A 16,310-nucleotide genomic window follows, 5' to 3' on the forward strand; every position below is an offset into this window, starting at 1 on the left:
TACAAACTTTTTCTTTTCTGTCATGTGCTGCCACTATGTGGGAATACAGGGAATTTTTTTCGCACGCCTCCCTCTCTCGGTTTTCGTTGCATGGTTTGTTGTAGTGCTAGTTCGCTCCCACGCATCTATATATTACCGTGCATACGCACGGGTGGCGGTTTGGGTTTTGTTTTTGCGGGCGGTTTTGGCTTCTTGCGGTAGCAAAACTGATGGCTATCTCATTACTAATCGCTCAAAGGGGCGACCGCTCGTTTCTCGCTCGTTTAGAGCTCACAGGGGTGTGCACTGGAAGGATGCCACCGTGCATGTGTTTCCGTTCCTTTTTCTTTTTTCAGACACTCGCAAAAACTAATTGCCTCTGGTTGGCAATAAGATGATCATTAGAGCACGTTTTGCTTTTTTGATGGGCACACAACCGCACAGTTTTCTTGAGTGTATGCACCTACGCAGTTCGATTACGCTATGGATGTGCATATTAGTGCAGGAACAGGAACATTTGAGTCTTGCGAAATATTCTCGTGTGCTCATTTTCAAAGCCTTGAACTATAACAATGCATCAAATTTCTTAATCCTATCAGTTGGTTTCCTTTTTTATTGTTGTTATTCATGAATGAAGAGTACATATATACCAACGCAAAATTTTTTTTTCTCGCTTTACGGTCACCTTAGAAAAATTACGGTAAATTTTTTTTCAAAATAAGTCCCTAAGAAGAATTGGAATCTGCAATAAAAAAATCTACCCTGGGCAGTCACATATGGAGAAAAAAATCGACCCTCAAAGGGCTAAGCATCTGAACTGCAGACCGAGTGACGACCCACGCTCTACACTGCACGACATTCTCAAACACCAAAGAGAAGAGAGAAGGCAATATGAACATCCGCACCAAAAGTTAGTCAACAGGCGATGAGTTGGCGCCAACTTCAAACACACATGCACCCAAACCTACACAGCCATATTCACCACACACGATACACTGACGAATCCCCGTGGTGCAGGGACAGGCCAACATTACTGCACATCACGTGGGTGTGCCATAACAGACTGATACATATCAATTCCACGCAACTAAATAAAAAAAACTCGCAGTCTCACCCAAAAGGTTAGGCATTGATTGCGATAGCGAATTAGTGGACAGCTATGCAAAGTAAGGATAGTAGTTTTATCGGCCATATAACCTTGTAAACATAGACATACTAAATTAACAAGCAAGGTGTCACGCACAAACAAGCAAACGTGAACACATCTCACTCTATGACTGTGGAAACTCCCTGTCGAAATGCTGGAGACTAAGCACGGCAGCAGCAGTGAGTGAATTGACCTTCATGCTGCATCTCGTATCAACGCAAAATAAGCCACGGAAACACAGCACACGGTGGACTCTGTCCCCATTGTAGATGGCTTTCAAGATACAGCGGCCTGGGCCGCCCCACCTTTTCCTTTCCCAGAAGCTTAGTGCGCAACGGAAAATAGCGCACTGCCTCTCCACTTTCCTTTCTTGCGTGCACAAAATTGTGCCACGATCAGTCTCGCCCTCGCATACTTCCACTCGCACATACAGCATACAGCACACGGCAACAATTTAATCGCCTTTGGACTTCATACGGAACCTCACAGCGATGGCAGAAAGGCGCCTGGAGTATCCATATAACTCTTGTAGGCGTCATTCGCCCAGCCCTACAAACCCGGAAAACTGAGTCAAATGACCTCTGGAGGTGAGTACACTGACGCCGAGCGCATCAAGTATCCTCCATCACGACAACGACAATGAACGAACGTTACGGCGCGTTCCGGTGATCAATAATAAGTTGTAACATCGGACATACGGCTACCATAGACGACGAAGAAGTCACCACTTTAACTGACACTGGTGCGGACAGCTCGGTTATGAGCAGAGAGCTTGCGTCAAAGTTAACGTTTGTACACAGTGGACTAGGTCGCAGACCCGTACTACTGGAGGTCATCTACTAATTCCCGTGGACAGATGCACTACTCGAGTAAATATTCGCGGATTTACGTACGTCGGGTTCTTCATCATTCTGCCCAGTTGCTTGTGGAACTTGATAGTCGTCATGGACTTTCTACAAGCGAATGGAGCCATAATTACCCTGGAAAGATCGAGCATGATGTTCTCTGCGGCAAAAGCCATAGCAAGCAATTCTGGCAACGAAAACCAAACCGAAAACTCCTTGCACATCGTCGATGACAGCATAATGGTACCACCAAGAAGCAGCCTACTAACCATGATAATGTACAACACTTCGCCTGCTATGAGGGCATCACCAAGGCAAACATTCCTTTAATGCTTGAACGGAACATCTGCATTGCACGAGGCCTCACACAGCTTCAGAACGGACACTCATTAGTCCTGCTGACCAACTTCAGCAACAAATATCAGCACTTACCACACGGCACAGCTGTTGCTTTCCTCCATAAAATTGATGCCCTCGCGGATGTCGCCTCGCTCAGAACTGCTTTGCCTAATTCATTGGAAACGGTCAACCTGAGCGATCGCATTCAGATAAACTCCGGCTTATCGGAAGGACAGAAACAGCAACTATTCGACTTTGTTAATGACTTCTCTGCTACTTCTCTACAGTCTAAAGTATGGCACACCTCAGTGACAAAACACTGCATTCCTATGGACGAGTCAGCACGCCCCATTCATCAACATCCTTATCGCGTTTCACTTACGAAAAGGGGGGTAATAAAGCACCAGGTCCAAAACATGATCAATGATGATGTGATTCAGCCGTCCGTAAGTCCATGGGCGTCCTCCGTCGTGTTAGTTAAAAAGAAGGACAATACACTACGCTTCTGTGTAGACTATGGACGGCTTAAACATGTCACCAAATGCAACTTTTATCCTCTGCCACAGAGTGATGACGCTCTGGGACCATCTACGCCACAGCCAATTTTTCACATCTTTGGATATTAAGTCAGGGTACTGGCCGATAGAAGCAGACAAGCACGACCGCAGAAAAACAGCATTTGTGATGCCTGATGGATTATATGAATTTAAAGTCCTCCCATTCGGCCTGTTTTCTGCACCTGCCACATTTCAGTGGATGATGGACACTGTTCTCTCTGTACTGAAATGGCAGACGAGCTTAGTCTACTTCAATGACATTGTGGTGTTTTCAAGAATGTTTGATGAAGATCTAGAATGACTCAAGCACGTACTCATCGCAATCAGCAAAGCAAATCTGACTATCAAGCCTGAGAAATGTCATTTTGGCTTTCAGGAGCTCAAGTTTTTCGGACACGTAGTCAGCCCCCGCAGTGTTCGGCCAGACCCCGAGAAGCTGGCTGTTGTCGCAGAGTTCCCACATCCAACTGACAAGAAGGCAGTTCAATGCTTCTTAGGGGTCTGCACTTACTACTGTCATTTTGTCAAAAGATTTTCAAGGATTGCCGAACTATTAACGAGATTAACACGCCAAGGTGTACCCTTCAAGGGGACAGACGAGCAACAAGTAGCCTTTACAGAATTGCGGAAGCAACTGCAAACAGCCCCCATACTCGTGCATTTCGACAGCAAGGCTGACACAGAAATCCACACAGACACCAGCAACGTGGGGCTCGGTGCCATACTCGTCCAGTGGCAAGACGGTGCCAAAAGAGTGGTAGCCTATGCAAGCCACAGTCTGACAAAGGTGGAGGCCAACTATTGCAAAACTGAAAAGGAGTGTCTCGCTGTTGTTTGGGCCATCAGCAAGTTCCACCCCTACCTGTACAGCTGACCTTTTCGAGTAGCAAGTGACCACCACAGACTGTGCTGCCTTGCAAGTCTTGGGGACTCTTTAGGCCGCCTCGTTCGTTGGAGCTTCCGCCTTCAGGAGTACGATGTCACAGTGGTTTATAGATCTGGACAAAAGCACCGCGATGCTGACTGCCTCTCACGTGCACCTATACCTTTGAAGCCAATGACATACAGCAAGACTTCCCGTTTCTTAGTGTAGTAGACACTGTCGAGATGGCTGACCTCCAACCTGCAGACAGTACATTGCTTCCCCTCATCCTATACCTCCAGGGAGCCAACAGTGTTGTCCCACAACTGATGTCACGAGGTATGACACCTTCCCGCCTCCGCAACAACATTCTCTACAAGAAGAACTTCAAAAACAGCCAACAACGTTCCTTCCCGTCATCCCAGTTTCACTGTGCTGATTGTTGCAAGCGTGTCATGATGTCCTGTGTGCCGGACACTTAGGCTTCGCCAGGAAGTTAGCGCGCATACGCCAGAAGTATTACTGGCCACAGCTGTTCTTGTCTGTTCAGCACTACATGAGAAGCTGCCGTGATTGCCAGCGGCGCAAGGTTCCACCTTTGAAACCTGCTGGTCTTCTGCAACCCCTGGATCCTCCTCCAGCACCATTTCAACAGGTTCGAATAGGTCTTCTCAGTCCATTCCCTACGTCGTCCCAGACAACGAATGGATAGACACAACAGACTACTTAACGCAATACGCAGAAACAAAAGCTGTACCCCGCAGAACCTGTACAGAAGTCGCCATGTTCTTTGTCCACGACATCGCATTACGTCACAGGGTACCTTCAATCTTTATAACTGATCGAGGGACTGCATTTACTGCTGACTTAATCCAGGAGATCGTCACACTGACCCACACCAATCATTGGAAAACTACGACCTATCACCTACAAATTAATGGACTTGCGGAGCACCTCAATAGAACTATCGCCGATATGATTTCGAGGTACATTGACTTGGAGCACAAGTTATGGGACCAAATTCTACCATACATGTCATTCGCATATAATATGGCTGTTCAGGAAACCAGCCAATTCACTCCATTTGAACTGGTTTATGGGCGCTGCGTAACAACACCTTTAGACACTCTACTCCCGGTAGACAACGAAACAAGAAGCAACAATGCTGATGACATCATCCAGAAGGCCGAAGAAGCTCGACAGCTTGCTTGCAGCCACATCCGCCTCCAGCAGAGTACTGATGCCTGCCATTACAACAGTGGCCAAAGGAACATCCAGTATGAGCCTGGCGACTACGTTTGGGTGTGGACACCCATCCGTCATCAGGGGCTGTCGGAAAAATTACTGTGCAGATACTCTGGCCCATACAAGATCGTCAAGCAACTCATCGACGTGAACTACGAGGTTGCCCCTTAGAGTACTACTATGAGCTAGAGCCGACGACGACCATGAGCAGAGATTGTCCACGTAGTAAGCATCAAATCGTACTACGCCTTCGAAGATGTGTCCATCTGATAAACTTTCTCCCGTGCCCTTTGTCGCCCTTTACTCCCTCCAATGATCGACTGGGACAGTCGCTTTTCATGTGGGAGTAATGACGCGATTTTACTGCCCACTACGAGTCCCGATTGCCAGAAGCCAGCTGCCCACTACAGGCACCGATCGCTAGAGAGAAGACAATGAAGGGCACAGTTGTGCGCTGGGTTTTTTGGGTGTCGGCCATCATTAAAGGCTGTTCTGTTTCGGCGAGCCCGTTTTAGTTATCTTCGTGACAATATAAAACAAACGACACATGATTCAACAGTCATTATCACAGTTCTTTTGAATTCTTTCAAAACTGCATTCTGATAGGTTCTCATCTTCACTGTGAATCACATTTTGTGTCCAAAAATGATCGCTGTAGCTGTTACAAAGTATAGAGCATCCATTTTGGATACTAGTTCACACATTTCGGAATTATAGGCAGTGCAGAACCACATATCCAGAGTCAAATTACCATCGCATTGTTAGTGTCACATCAATGAAAGCTCGCCTTTACCGCTCTTTCATGTCACAATAAAATATCTTGACTGTGCCTGCTTCACAAGACATGCTGTCACAACTGGAATGCATCATGTGACCGTGCAAACAACAAAGGACAAAGAAGGAAACACACAGGACAGGCGCGGATTCACAATTCACAATTCCCATCTAGAAGACAAGACTACTACAGATGCCATAATACATTCCAGCATGCATTGCCCAACCTATAACACATGTACTCCTTCTACTAACACAAATGCTTTCAAGATTCTGTAGTACAGTGCACCTTTGTTGGTTGGAACGATTTGCCATGCAGCATTGTTGATGAAGACAACGTCAAAACTGCTTCTATCTAACCTGCCTTCTACATAGCATTATACTCATATTTGTACTACTCTGTAATTATGGCTTGTTTTATAATTGCACTGCTGCTGTTTGTAGTATTACTTTGTCATACATGCACCAAGTACCCTATGTAATGTACTCTTTGCCTCTACAATAATATAAATAAATAAACAAGGCTCTAGCATCCTTAATGTTTTGTTCTGGACAACGGTCACGTGAAAAGTCCCATCCAACTAGAACGTCAATATTTTCACTGGTTTTAGATGGCCATTGAAACACATGACACTGGAATTGACAGTGCCACTCAAATGGTCGACACTCAGTAAACACTCCTAGTTCTTAAGCTTAGATCTAGCTTTTAAACATGTAGTTGGATGTGTATATTCCCCAAAAGTGGACTTAATTCTTTCCTTCTTTTAGAAAGCAGAAATACATCTGAAATGCCACCTTGGTTGCCAATATATGCTTTTTCCCACCATCCCCAAGTCAATGTACAAGGGAGTGGTTAGGAAAGCCATGAACTCATACATTTACTGTTTATGAAGATAATGGTTTGATTGGCCTTTAACACAGCACTTGTTACTTGCACATTTACCAAGTTCGAAAAGCCAGCTAAAGAGAACCTGCCTGGTTCATGTTCAGACTGGCATCACAGAAATGTTAAGTGTCTTCCAGGACATACCTAGCAGTCAAGGGACACACAATATGGTAGTTGTTGGGTTGGTGCTATTTTGTTCAACAGTGAATAAGGCACTGTACAACTTTGTTCTCCCATGGTGATAATTCTTTACCACATTTACTAAGGGGTAGTCCTCACAGTTATAAAAGAAACAAGCTGTTTTGGTGTTGCTTGACCTGCCTGCAACATGTGCTGTGGATGGCAACTGTCCATGTTGCGATGCAGACGTCAGTCTCTGGAATCCTTTGGTTGACTTGTTACTTGACCTCGTATTTCTTGCACTTACTCCTTGCCTGTGAACCTCTGATGGGACGTAAGAAAAATATATCTTGCACGGTTTTGAAACAACCGTGCATTTTTAAGCCGAGCAGTCTCCTTACTATGCCACGGCTGCTTTTGAGCAAGAGAACAGAAAATACTTGCACTAGGTACTCACAATTAACAGGAACAGTTTTCCATTGAGGTCACATCTAGTGCACCGTATCTGAGTGCCTGGAGAATTAAGAAAGAAGTTGATCTTGGAAAACGACTTATTTCCATATTTGTAAGCTACTCTGTATCAAAATTATTTAGCTGAAAATGCACCCCAAGTGCATAAAAACAAACATTTTGTTCATGCTGATGGCAAGAAGAGAATTTGTCTTGGTCTTGCTTGCTGCCGAGCACTGCAACCTTGGCATTGTTCAAAAACTTACTTTCACATTTTCATTTCTGCTGCAGAGAGTAAGTATAACTAACTAATATTTAGTTATACTAACTCATGTTCTGCCCTCCTTGTGTGAGATGGCCACATCATGGAGGCCACCACTTTTGCGATACCATAGGAACACACTGTCACAAAGGACAGTGCAACACCATAAATTACCACAAAATGGCCCTTTTTCAGCAAAGTGGTTGTCACGGCAAGTTGGTACTGCATGCATGCCAGCACAAAAGAGAACGGGACAAGTTACATTCCTTTATGTTCCGCACTAACATGCATTCATCAGGCCTTTTTTTACCTGCATGCTTCCTTGGCAAGGCAGTCTTGGCAGGAGGTGACAAGGTGCCAACTGCCTTGACTGCTGCTTGACACAATGTCAATGTCGGTCTTTTCAGTCAAGACTAAGCTTTGTAAGAGCACCTTAGCAGCAAGAGGCACTGAGCCTCTTCCATTTGTTGTCTTGGACTGTCCAGGACTGCTTAACATGCTGCATACTCAATACTCATGGGCTGAAAGAACCGCCTCGGGCAGTCTGGGACTGCCAGGGACGGATAAATGAAGAGGCCCACTGCTCTAATAAGCATGGAACAAAATTTGTTTCCTGAAAATATGGGGTGATACACGACATCCCATTCATCTGCAGCAGACTTTGGGAGCACTACAGCTCACTCATGGGGATCACCTGTTACCAGTGATGCCAACTCTGGAAAGTTATGCCTAGATCTAGGGATCTTGAAACCAACTTAGGAATTTGGCATTTTTGTGACAATATCTAGGGATCTTTAAAAGGTACTGATAGGTTTTTCCCATGCTTCTAAATGACGAATTCATACAACTGGGACTGTGTTTTGCAATCAATAATTGATTTCAATTCGTACTATTGCTGCCCTTTGTCAATGGCTGGGATGCTGCTGTTATCACTGGGATTGAACACTTGCCTCGCCTATATAACAGACATGAAAGGGGATCATCACAAAATGTAGCTTCAGCAACTTGATCTATGTAATGCCAGCTACATAGGGAAACGAAAACATGGAGATTAGTTCCAATATTTGCTTTCGTATCTTGTCAAACACCGCTGTCGGTAAACAACATACGTATAATTTCCTCTTAGAAAAGGAGTATCAATACTTATTTTTGTCACTACCATTCTCCAGAAGCTCGGCAACTATACAAATGAATAATGATGCCAATGGAATGGAATACTACGTGCCTCTCATAAATTTCAGGACTTTTCATGTGGGATACTGCCATGAAAACTGTTTCGTCAAGCTGAAAAAAATTATCTTGCGCAAAAGCGCAAGGCCACAGAAGTGCTACAACTGCACGTCTACTATTGCAAGCTTTACATAAGGTAACGTGTTCATATTGCAGGTAGCCTTTTTAGCATAAAAAAAATACATACTGCAGTCAAAAATGGCAAACAAGAAAAGAGAGCTGTGCTGCTCTGCTGTGTGCTGGCACACACTGCACTCATGCCTTCCTACTTGGCAGGAGTGAATGAAGCACAATACACTCTGCTGTAAGTAACCAGCTCACACTCTCTGCTGCAGCCCAGAAGTATAGCCAGTCATTCACCTCAAGAAATTACATCCAGACATTGCCTGTGGGCAAAACGTGGCCACGTGAAAGGCTTGCACACAGCAGCGATATGTAGGCATGAGCACGCCCTCTGTCCAAAGTAAATTCAGCTACAGAAGCTTATTGAAAGGACTGTTGCTGTGAAGGCCTCGAGTGGCCATTCACACAGCAATTTCGTGTGTATTCGTGGGCTTCTTTCTCGCTCGAAAAAAACTTTTACGTAGAACGTATCGAGTAACAGAAGGCTGTATGAGGAGCTTTTCATGTCACTCTACAATTTTCACAATGTCATTTTTCATCTAATTACAATATTTGAGAAGTCAATTAATTAATTAAAATCAATTGTATTAATTAATTAATTAATAGTAATAAGGGCGAGCGGCTTTTCGTCTCTCGTAAATCAGACAGAAGCAACAAATTTCCTTGATGTTTGTTTTAATTTTAACCTCGCTCAACTTGTATCTGATCCAACGCACGTCACACCAGACACAGCTAACGTATTAGACCTAATACTAACAAGTCGACCAGACAGTTTATCGTCAATTACATATCTGAAGGAAATTAGCGACCATAAGGTTATTCACGCCTTTCACTTTGCGACAATTCCATGCCAGAAACTTCAAAAGACATCTCTATAACGAAGGCAACTACGAGGCTATACACGATAATCTGTACGACTTCTTTATTTCATTCGAGGCATCCTTTAACAAACGCGATATCCATACCAACTGGCAAAGGTTCAAAGAAAAAATAAATGACCTAGCTGACAGGTTCATTCCAACGATAACGTTTCAAACGCAACTTCAGAAGCCATGGTTCACCAATTCTTTGAAGAGACTTGATAATAAAAAAAAACGTTTGTACCGTGCAGCAAACGGCACGACAAACACATGCGTCTGGGATAAATACTACGCAGCGGAACGTGCATACTTATCAGCTATTCGGGAGGCAAAACAATCTTTCCTTCACGAAGATCTACCAAACATGCTGGTCACTAATCCAAGAAAGTTCTGGCAGGTGATCAATCCTCGGGAAATGAGCAGTATTGCGTTAGTCAACGAGAACGGTGAAACGGTCGATGATGTTGAATGTGCTAATCTTTTTGATACAGCTTTTGTGTCAGTCTTCTCCTATGAACCTAGCTTGTCATTTCCCTCTACAGTTAACAACTCAACTAGTGTCATGCCATCAGTAACCTTCTTTGCCGATGGTATTTTGTCTCTAATTCACAATCTTAAACTAACATCCTCAGCTGGAGTGGATAACATAAACTCAAAAGTGTTAAAAAATACTAAAGACATCACTGCTGCTTATTTGTGCTTGTTGTTCTCGCAGTCACTCTCATCTGGCATCATACCACATGACTGGAAGGTGGGGAGGGTTGTTCCCATCTACAAATCAGGTGACAAGAACTCTCCACTTAACTATCGCCCCATCTCACTGACAAGCATACCTTGCAAAATCATGGAACATGTCATTTATACAGAAATTATGAAATTTTTAGACGCAGGAAACTTTTTTCATTCTTCACAGCACGGATTTCGCAAGGGATTTTCCTGCGAGACGCAATTGGTACTTTTCCTTCATGATCTTCACACTAATCTAGATACTAACCAGCAGACAGACGCAGTATTCCTAGACTTCGCGAAAGCATTCGATAAGGTACCACATCAACGACTATTACTAAAGCTATCTCTAGCGAACATGCACCCCGATATATTGCGATGGATTGAAGCTTTCCTTAGTAACCGCTCACAGTTTGTTCTTATTAACAACAGACCATCTGTTTCCCTACCGGTAGCTTCTGGGGTTCCACAAGGATCTGTCCTCGGGCCTCTCCTCTTTTTAATATATATTAACAACTTACCTCTGCATGTATCCTGCAACATTCGCATGTTTGCAGATGACTGCGTCGTTTACCAAACAATTACTAACATGTCTGACCAAATCTCCCTTCAGGAGGATATTAACCGCTTGCAACAATGGTGCGATTGCTGGTTAATGACACTTAACCCAAATAAATGTAAAGTAGTGGTATTCTCCCACCGACGTAACCCACTAGCTTACCCACACACAATAAATAATGTAGACGTAGAAACTGCGCAGTCCTATAAATACCTTGGTGTTACCCTTACTAATGACTCGACTTGGAGCACACATATTACTAACGTCATCTCATCTGCTAATAAATCTCTTGGTTTCTTAAAACGAAATTTAAAGCAAGCACCCAAGCATGTGAAATTACTAGCCTACAAGAGCATAATCAGACCCAAACTCGAATATGCATGTGCTGTATGGAGCCCTCATCAAGCATATCTAATCAACGCACTTGAATCGGTGCAAAACCGTGCCATAAGGTTCATCCATTCAACGTATTCATATGATGTCAGCGTGTCATCACTGAAAAAAGAATCCGGACTGGTTACACTCGCTGATCGCCGTCGCATCTCAACTCTCTCTCTTTTTCATAAGTTTTATCATACTTCACTTAATCAACCACCATACATTATTCCCGCTGCCCGTGTATCACATCGCACTCGGCACGTGTACCAAGTTGGCCGCCCTCGCACTCATACTACCACTTTTTCAGGCTCATTCTTCTTTCGCGCAGCAACAGATTGGAACAACCTGCCCCACCAAATTGCCGCCATAACCTGTGCACCTACATTCATGCAAAGACTGACAGACCATTTTCTAGAATAAAAAAATGAACAGGATATGCTATCTATGTGTGTACTAGATGGAATTATGAACTTAATTTTCACGTGTGTTGTAACTTATGCTCTGTTATTCTTAAAATGATGTATAATAAATATATGTATGCCCACCCCTTATGTAATGCCCCTATGGGGCTTTTAAGGTAATAAAATGAAATGAAATTATCTAACTAGGCAGAAATGAAAAAATAGTCCGAGTATCTCCAAGCAACAGCAAACATTACTTGGTTCTATCGAGCTACGTGGCATTTGAATATTTGTAATGTTTGGCTCAAAAGAGTACGCATTTGGGCTGGTTGGTTCATGATTCCGAGCAATAAAAACAGCGCTAAACGACAGGACGAGTGAAGGGACACAGACAACGGCGCTGACTAACAACCAAAGTGTGTTTATTCCGTCAGCACCTTCTTCCATTTTCGTCCGCGCACTCAAAGATAGTCAAGCGCGGTATAGCAAGTTCCTGCATGAAGGCGGCCCTCATCCGGTCATGTGACCACCAAGTGGATGTAAGCTTCGAAAAGCAAGTAGCCAGACTGAAGCTCGCAGGGTTCTCGGTACCACTTTTGACCAGCATCGCCGAAAGCCTCGTAGCGAACCTTAAAGGAAAGCAGTCAGCAGCTGCCCTGTCCGAGAATCGCTCACGGCAAGTGGTTGCGGTAATACCATATGTTCACCAGGTTGCGCACAACCTCAAAAAAGTTGTCAGTAGGGCAGGTGTCAGGTTGCTGTTTACTGCCAAAAATAAGTTAGGTAGCCTGTGCCACCAAGTTAATAGGGTAAGCAATAACAACAAAAAAAGTTGTAAAAAACAGCACAGACAGAGGTTTGTTGCTGGCTGTTGTGACTGTGTGGTTTACAAGATCCCTCTTTCATGCAAGCGTTTTTATATCGGCCAAACGGGGCATTGCATCAACGACCGCATGCGTGAGCACTTCAACAAATTTCAAAAACGGGCAAAAGATAGTCAGTTGTCGCTACATTGCAATGAATGCGGCTGCAAGCCATCCTTCGAAGGTGTAACATATTTGTCAAAATATCGTGATGACCGCGCACGCCTTATATCCGAAGCCTTCCACATTCACGTTAGTGGTGATGCATGTGTAAGCCTCCCGTCCATTTCTCTCCTTCCAAAGGAGATCGCCTTCTTATCTCATTAATTGCATTCCCCCTGCGCATGCCCTATCCTGTAGATTCTGTAGTTTCAGATAGCGGCGGAGCATATATATGCTGACTGACGGAATAAACACACTTTGGTTGTTAGTCAGCGCCGTTGTCTGTGTCCCTTCACTCGTCCTGTCGTTTAGCGCTGTTTTTATTGCTCGTTTGGCTCAAGTTACGTGGGATAGTGCTGTTTACAAATTCCAGCATCTAACCAAAATGCCTGCTAGGGCCTGGTGAGGGAAGCAAGCATCCCAATGACATGTCAGCAACTCATGTATCGAGCTTGCTACCAAATTGAGTGTACAGGGCAGCTGTCAAGATGACTTTGCAGCAGCAAAAACGCACTAGTAGTTTAACCATGTATATACGGCTGTCCTCCCTTTTCACTTCATGTGTTAGAGGGGCTGTGCAACACTTTTTGAATATGGTGAGAAAATGTTTGCAATCTGTCGACAATGCTGTCATGCGAGCCAAATATTATTCCACTGCACACAACAAGGAGCCCACATTCTCGCACAAAAGATTGTCAGCTCTTATCTGCCGCTTTCAAGGCCCCCTCTATTTTCCCATGGTATATGACACCACAGAGACAGCCCACAGACACCAGCTCCTGTTTATTCAAAATTAATGAAGGCACACTCCTATCTTCCAGCAAATGGGGAAGTGGTAGTCATCCTGCCCATACTGCTCCTTGGTCCCTCTCGGGCACTTTTGTCAGACGCCAACCATAAGTGCACCACAGAAGGTAAGAAAGGAGTCGCAGAGGCAGGGCATCGCTATCCATGTTGTTTTGAGGATGAAAACAAACATTGCGCTCCTTATACCTCCATTCATATTAAGTCCATTTCAAAACATTCTTTGGGAATATACTCACTAAGAAGCATCTCCCTCTCTCCCGTGTATTCTCAGTGTTTAAGGAAAGGTGCTGCAGAAGTAACCTTCTAAGGCTTTTAAAATGGCAGCTTTCAGTCCAACAATAAAATATGTACTGCTCCTGCTGAGCACAATACCTGGAAGGCTGTTGCCTCCTTAAATGCGTGTTTTTAGGTTGAGAATGAGCCACTGGGTCAGTATAGTGCAGTGATCCACTCCCTTCATTTCTATACCACTCTTATCATCCATCATTCAAGGCCAGCTGATCCCACTGATAATGTGGGCGGAACACCACTATGACCACTGATGAAGCGCAACAGGCACTGGAATAGAATTGTCACATTGTCCCATCCCTGTATTCCAGTAGCACCACCTCCACTCTGAGGCAAACTGAAAGCTAAGGATGGCAATTTCGCAGAGCAGCTCCATGCATTCAGTTTGCAGAGTTGTTGCAATGAAGGAAACCAGCTTGGTGATGACGAAAGGCTTGATTATGTCAAAGCGAAATTTTGTTCTTTGGTTTAAGGGATGAAGCACCTTCAGGAGAAAAGTGTATCCTCATTCTGTTTAGACCGTAAGTTCCACCCCGACAAAAAGAACTGATAACAACAAATGGCTCCGTGAAAGCGGTAATGAACTAAGTGTGCAGTCCTGCAACAAAATCCTCCATGAATGTCACGGTTTCTGCGCATACCAACAACAATGAAATCAATTGGAATTTGCTATGTCATTGTGTTTGCCTTTGTCTGTCCTCATCTTCCACACTGTGCTACTGTTCCCATTCCAGACCACTAAAGAAATGTTCATCTCCACAAGCACATTTAGGCACTGTTTAGTAGTGCCCTGGATACAAGAGGAGACAGAATGCTTCCCACCTGGCAACATCAGCGACCAGATCCCCCCAAACTTGTAGCTCCTTTACCGTGAAATTTAAATGTACTAAACTGTGTGGCATCATTACGAATGAATATTCATGTCATACCGATAGCCACAAACATCCACGCACATGGCCGCATCGAGTCAGACGTTTAAGCTCAAGGCTTTCCTTTTTTTTTTTCACAATGAAAGGTAATTAATGCACGTAGCTTTCGTAGAAATGTCTCTCCGGTGGATATCACTGCGCTTTCAAACCTGCCGCGCATTCGGAACGGGCCTGGGGAAGTCACTTGTGAACGGAGGAAGACCTACGTACGTAAATAGAGAATGTGGTGCTTTCAAACGCTGCCCACAGCAGAACGACACTTGAGACCGCCCAGCCGAAGCGGCGACGGAACACCCGAACGACGATCGCGTCAATGCACCGCCGTTAGCTGCAGGGAAGCATGTTCCGATTCACAATGCCGTCTTCCATCGAAGCAAACATCTGCCGCGGTCAAAATCAGATCCGGTGCCCTCGACGCGAGGTTAGTGGTTAATTCGCTGAACGGTAGTTTCAAAGCTGCCTCATTTTTTCACCCTTGTAGCATCCCGGTGCGAACAAAGCAAGGCCCGCAGCCTCGCGTTTTTCGGGCCCGATAACAAACGCCTCAGCGCCGAATATCAAACGGACAACGTACCCATGCAGGGACAATAGAGAATGTATCCCCTCCTGTCGCCACAGACCACTGTCAACGACAGCCACAAAGTCAGCACTCCAAGCGAACCGCCCGGCGTCATTGCTCAAACTTGTCCGTTCGTGGACGCGGCTGCTGCGTGTTGGCACCGGTGACGGGTTGCCTCACCTACTGTGCTTGCGACACGAGCCGTACGAGCAGTACGAGCACGGGTGTAGTGCTGAGAGTACCCGTCAACGTGTGACTGAGCGGGTCTGCCGCCCTGTCTGTCTTATTGACTGACCAGATTCTAGTCAACAAATATATCTGAAGTGGCGATTTTCTGATAGTCCATCAGTTTATGTTGTGTGTGTGTTTTTCTACTTTTACTGCATCACAGCCGCAAAGATTGGCACGGAAAGCGGAGATCTCAGAGGCCATGTTTATTGGCTGCTCACAGATAGCATTGCCCTTAGCCCCGTAAAGGAAAGTACACCCAGAATAAAAACTGGTAGAAACACCCATAAAACAACTTAGTGAAACGACGGGGTAGGCGTGGGCTTATGTGTAAGTAGGGACACGTTGTGATGTGTCACGTAGGAGCCAGCGAATGACAAGTTCGAACAGGAGTGCATAGGCGCCCTAGTTTTACGGTTTTACTTGTCGCAAACTCATAGCTTGTACCGATACACTGTGAAAAAAGAGCTGTCTTGCTAGAAAGAGACCACATATTCTTCCACCTTGATGGTGACAAAATATACACCGTACTCACTCAATCGATCACCTTCTCGGGCTACAAAATAAAACAACCTTGACTTGTAACTGGCACATCAGATGGACTTGATAGCGATAGTGTTAAATGCAGTTAACCGTTACCGTTCGCCTTTAGGCAAGCAAATACCCAAGCGGACAAATGGGGCCTGTGTCAAGCAAGCATTGTCGACCATGGCCTGGCTCGGCAAGCTCAC

General features: G+C 44.8%; 1 protein-coding gene across 2 annotated transcripts in view; it reads right to left on the reverse strand.

Annotated features, from left to right (window-relative positions):
• O-fut1 (O-fucosyltransferase 1) overlaps positions 1-16,310 on the reverse strand; it is a 266,792-nt gene extending 250,482 nt beyond the window's left edge. Inside the window, exon 1 of one of the 2 annotated variants that reach the window (XM_065454111.1) lies at positions 15,367-16,310. In XM_065454111.1, coding sequence (XP_065310183.1) covers positions 15,367-15,466 — 100 coding nt within the window. In that variant the 5' untranslated portion in view covers positions 15,467-16,310. The remainder of the gene's footprint in view (positions 1-15,366) is intronic. The other variant, XM_065454110.2, reaches the window with a different exon arrangement.

The sequence above is a fragment of the Dermacentor albipictus genome, unplaced genomic scaffold (assembly GCF_038994185.2).
Source record: "Dermacentor albipictus isolate Rhodes 1998 colony unplaced genomic scaffold, USDA_Dalb.pri_finalv2 scaffold_18, whole genome shotgun sequence".
Classification (NCBI taxonomy): domain Eukaryota; kingdom Metazoa; phylum Arthropoda; class Arachnida; order Ixodida; family Ixodidae; genus Dermacentor; species Dermacentor albipictus.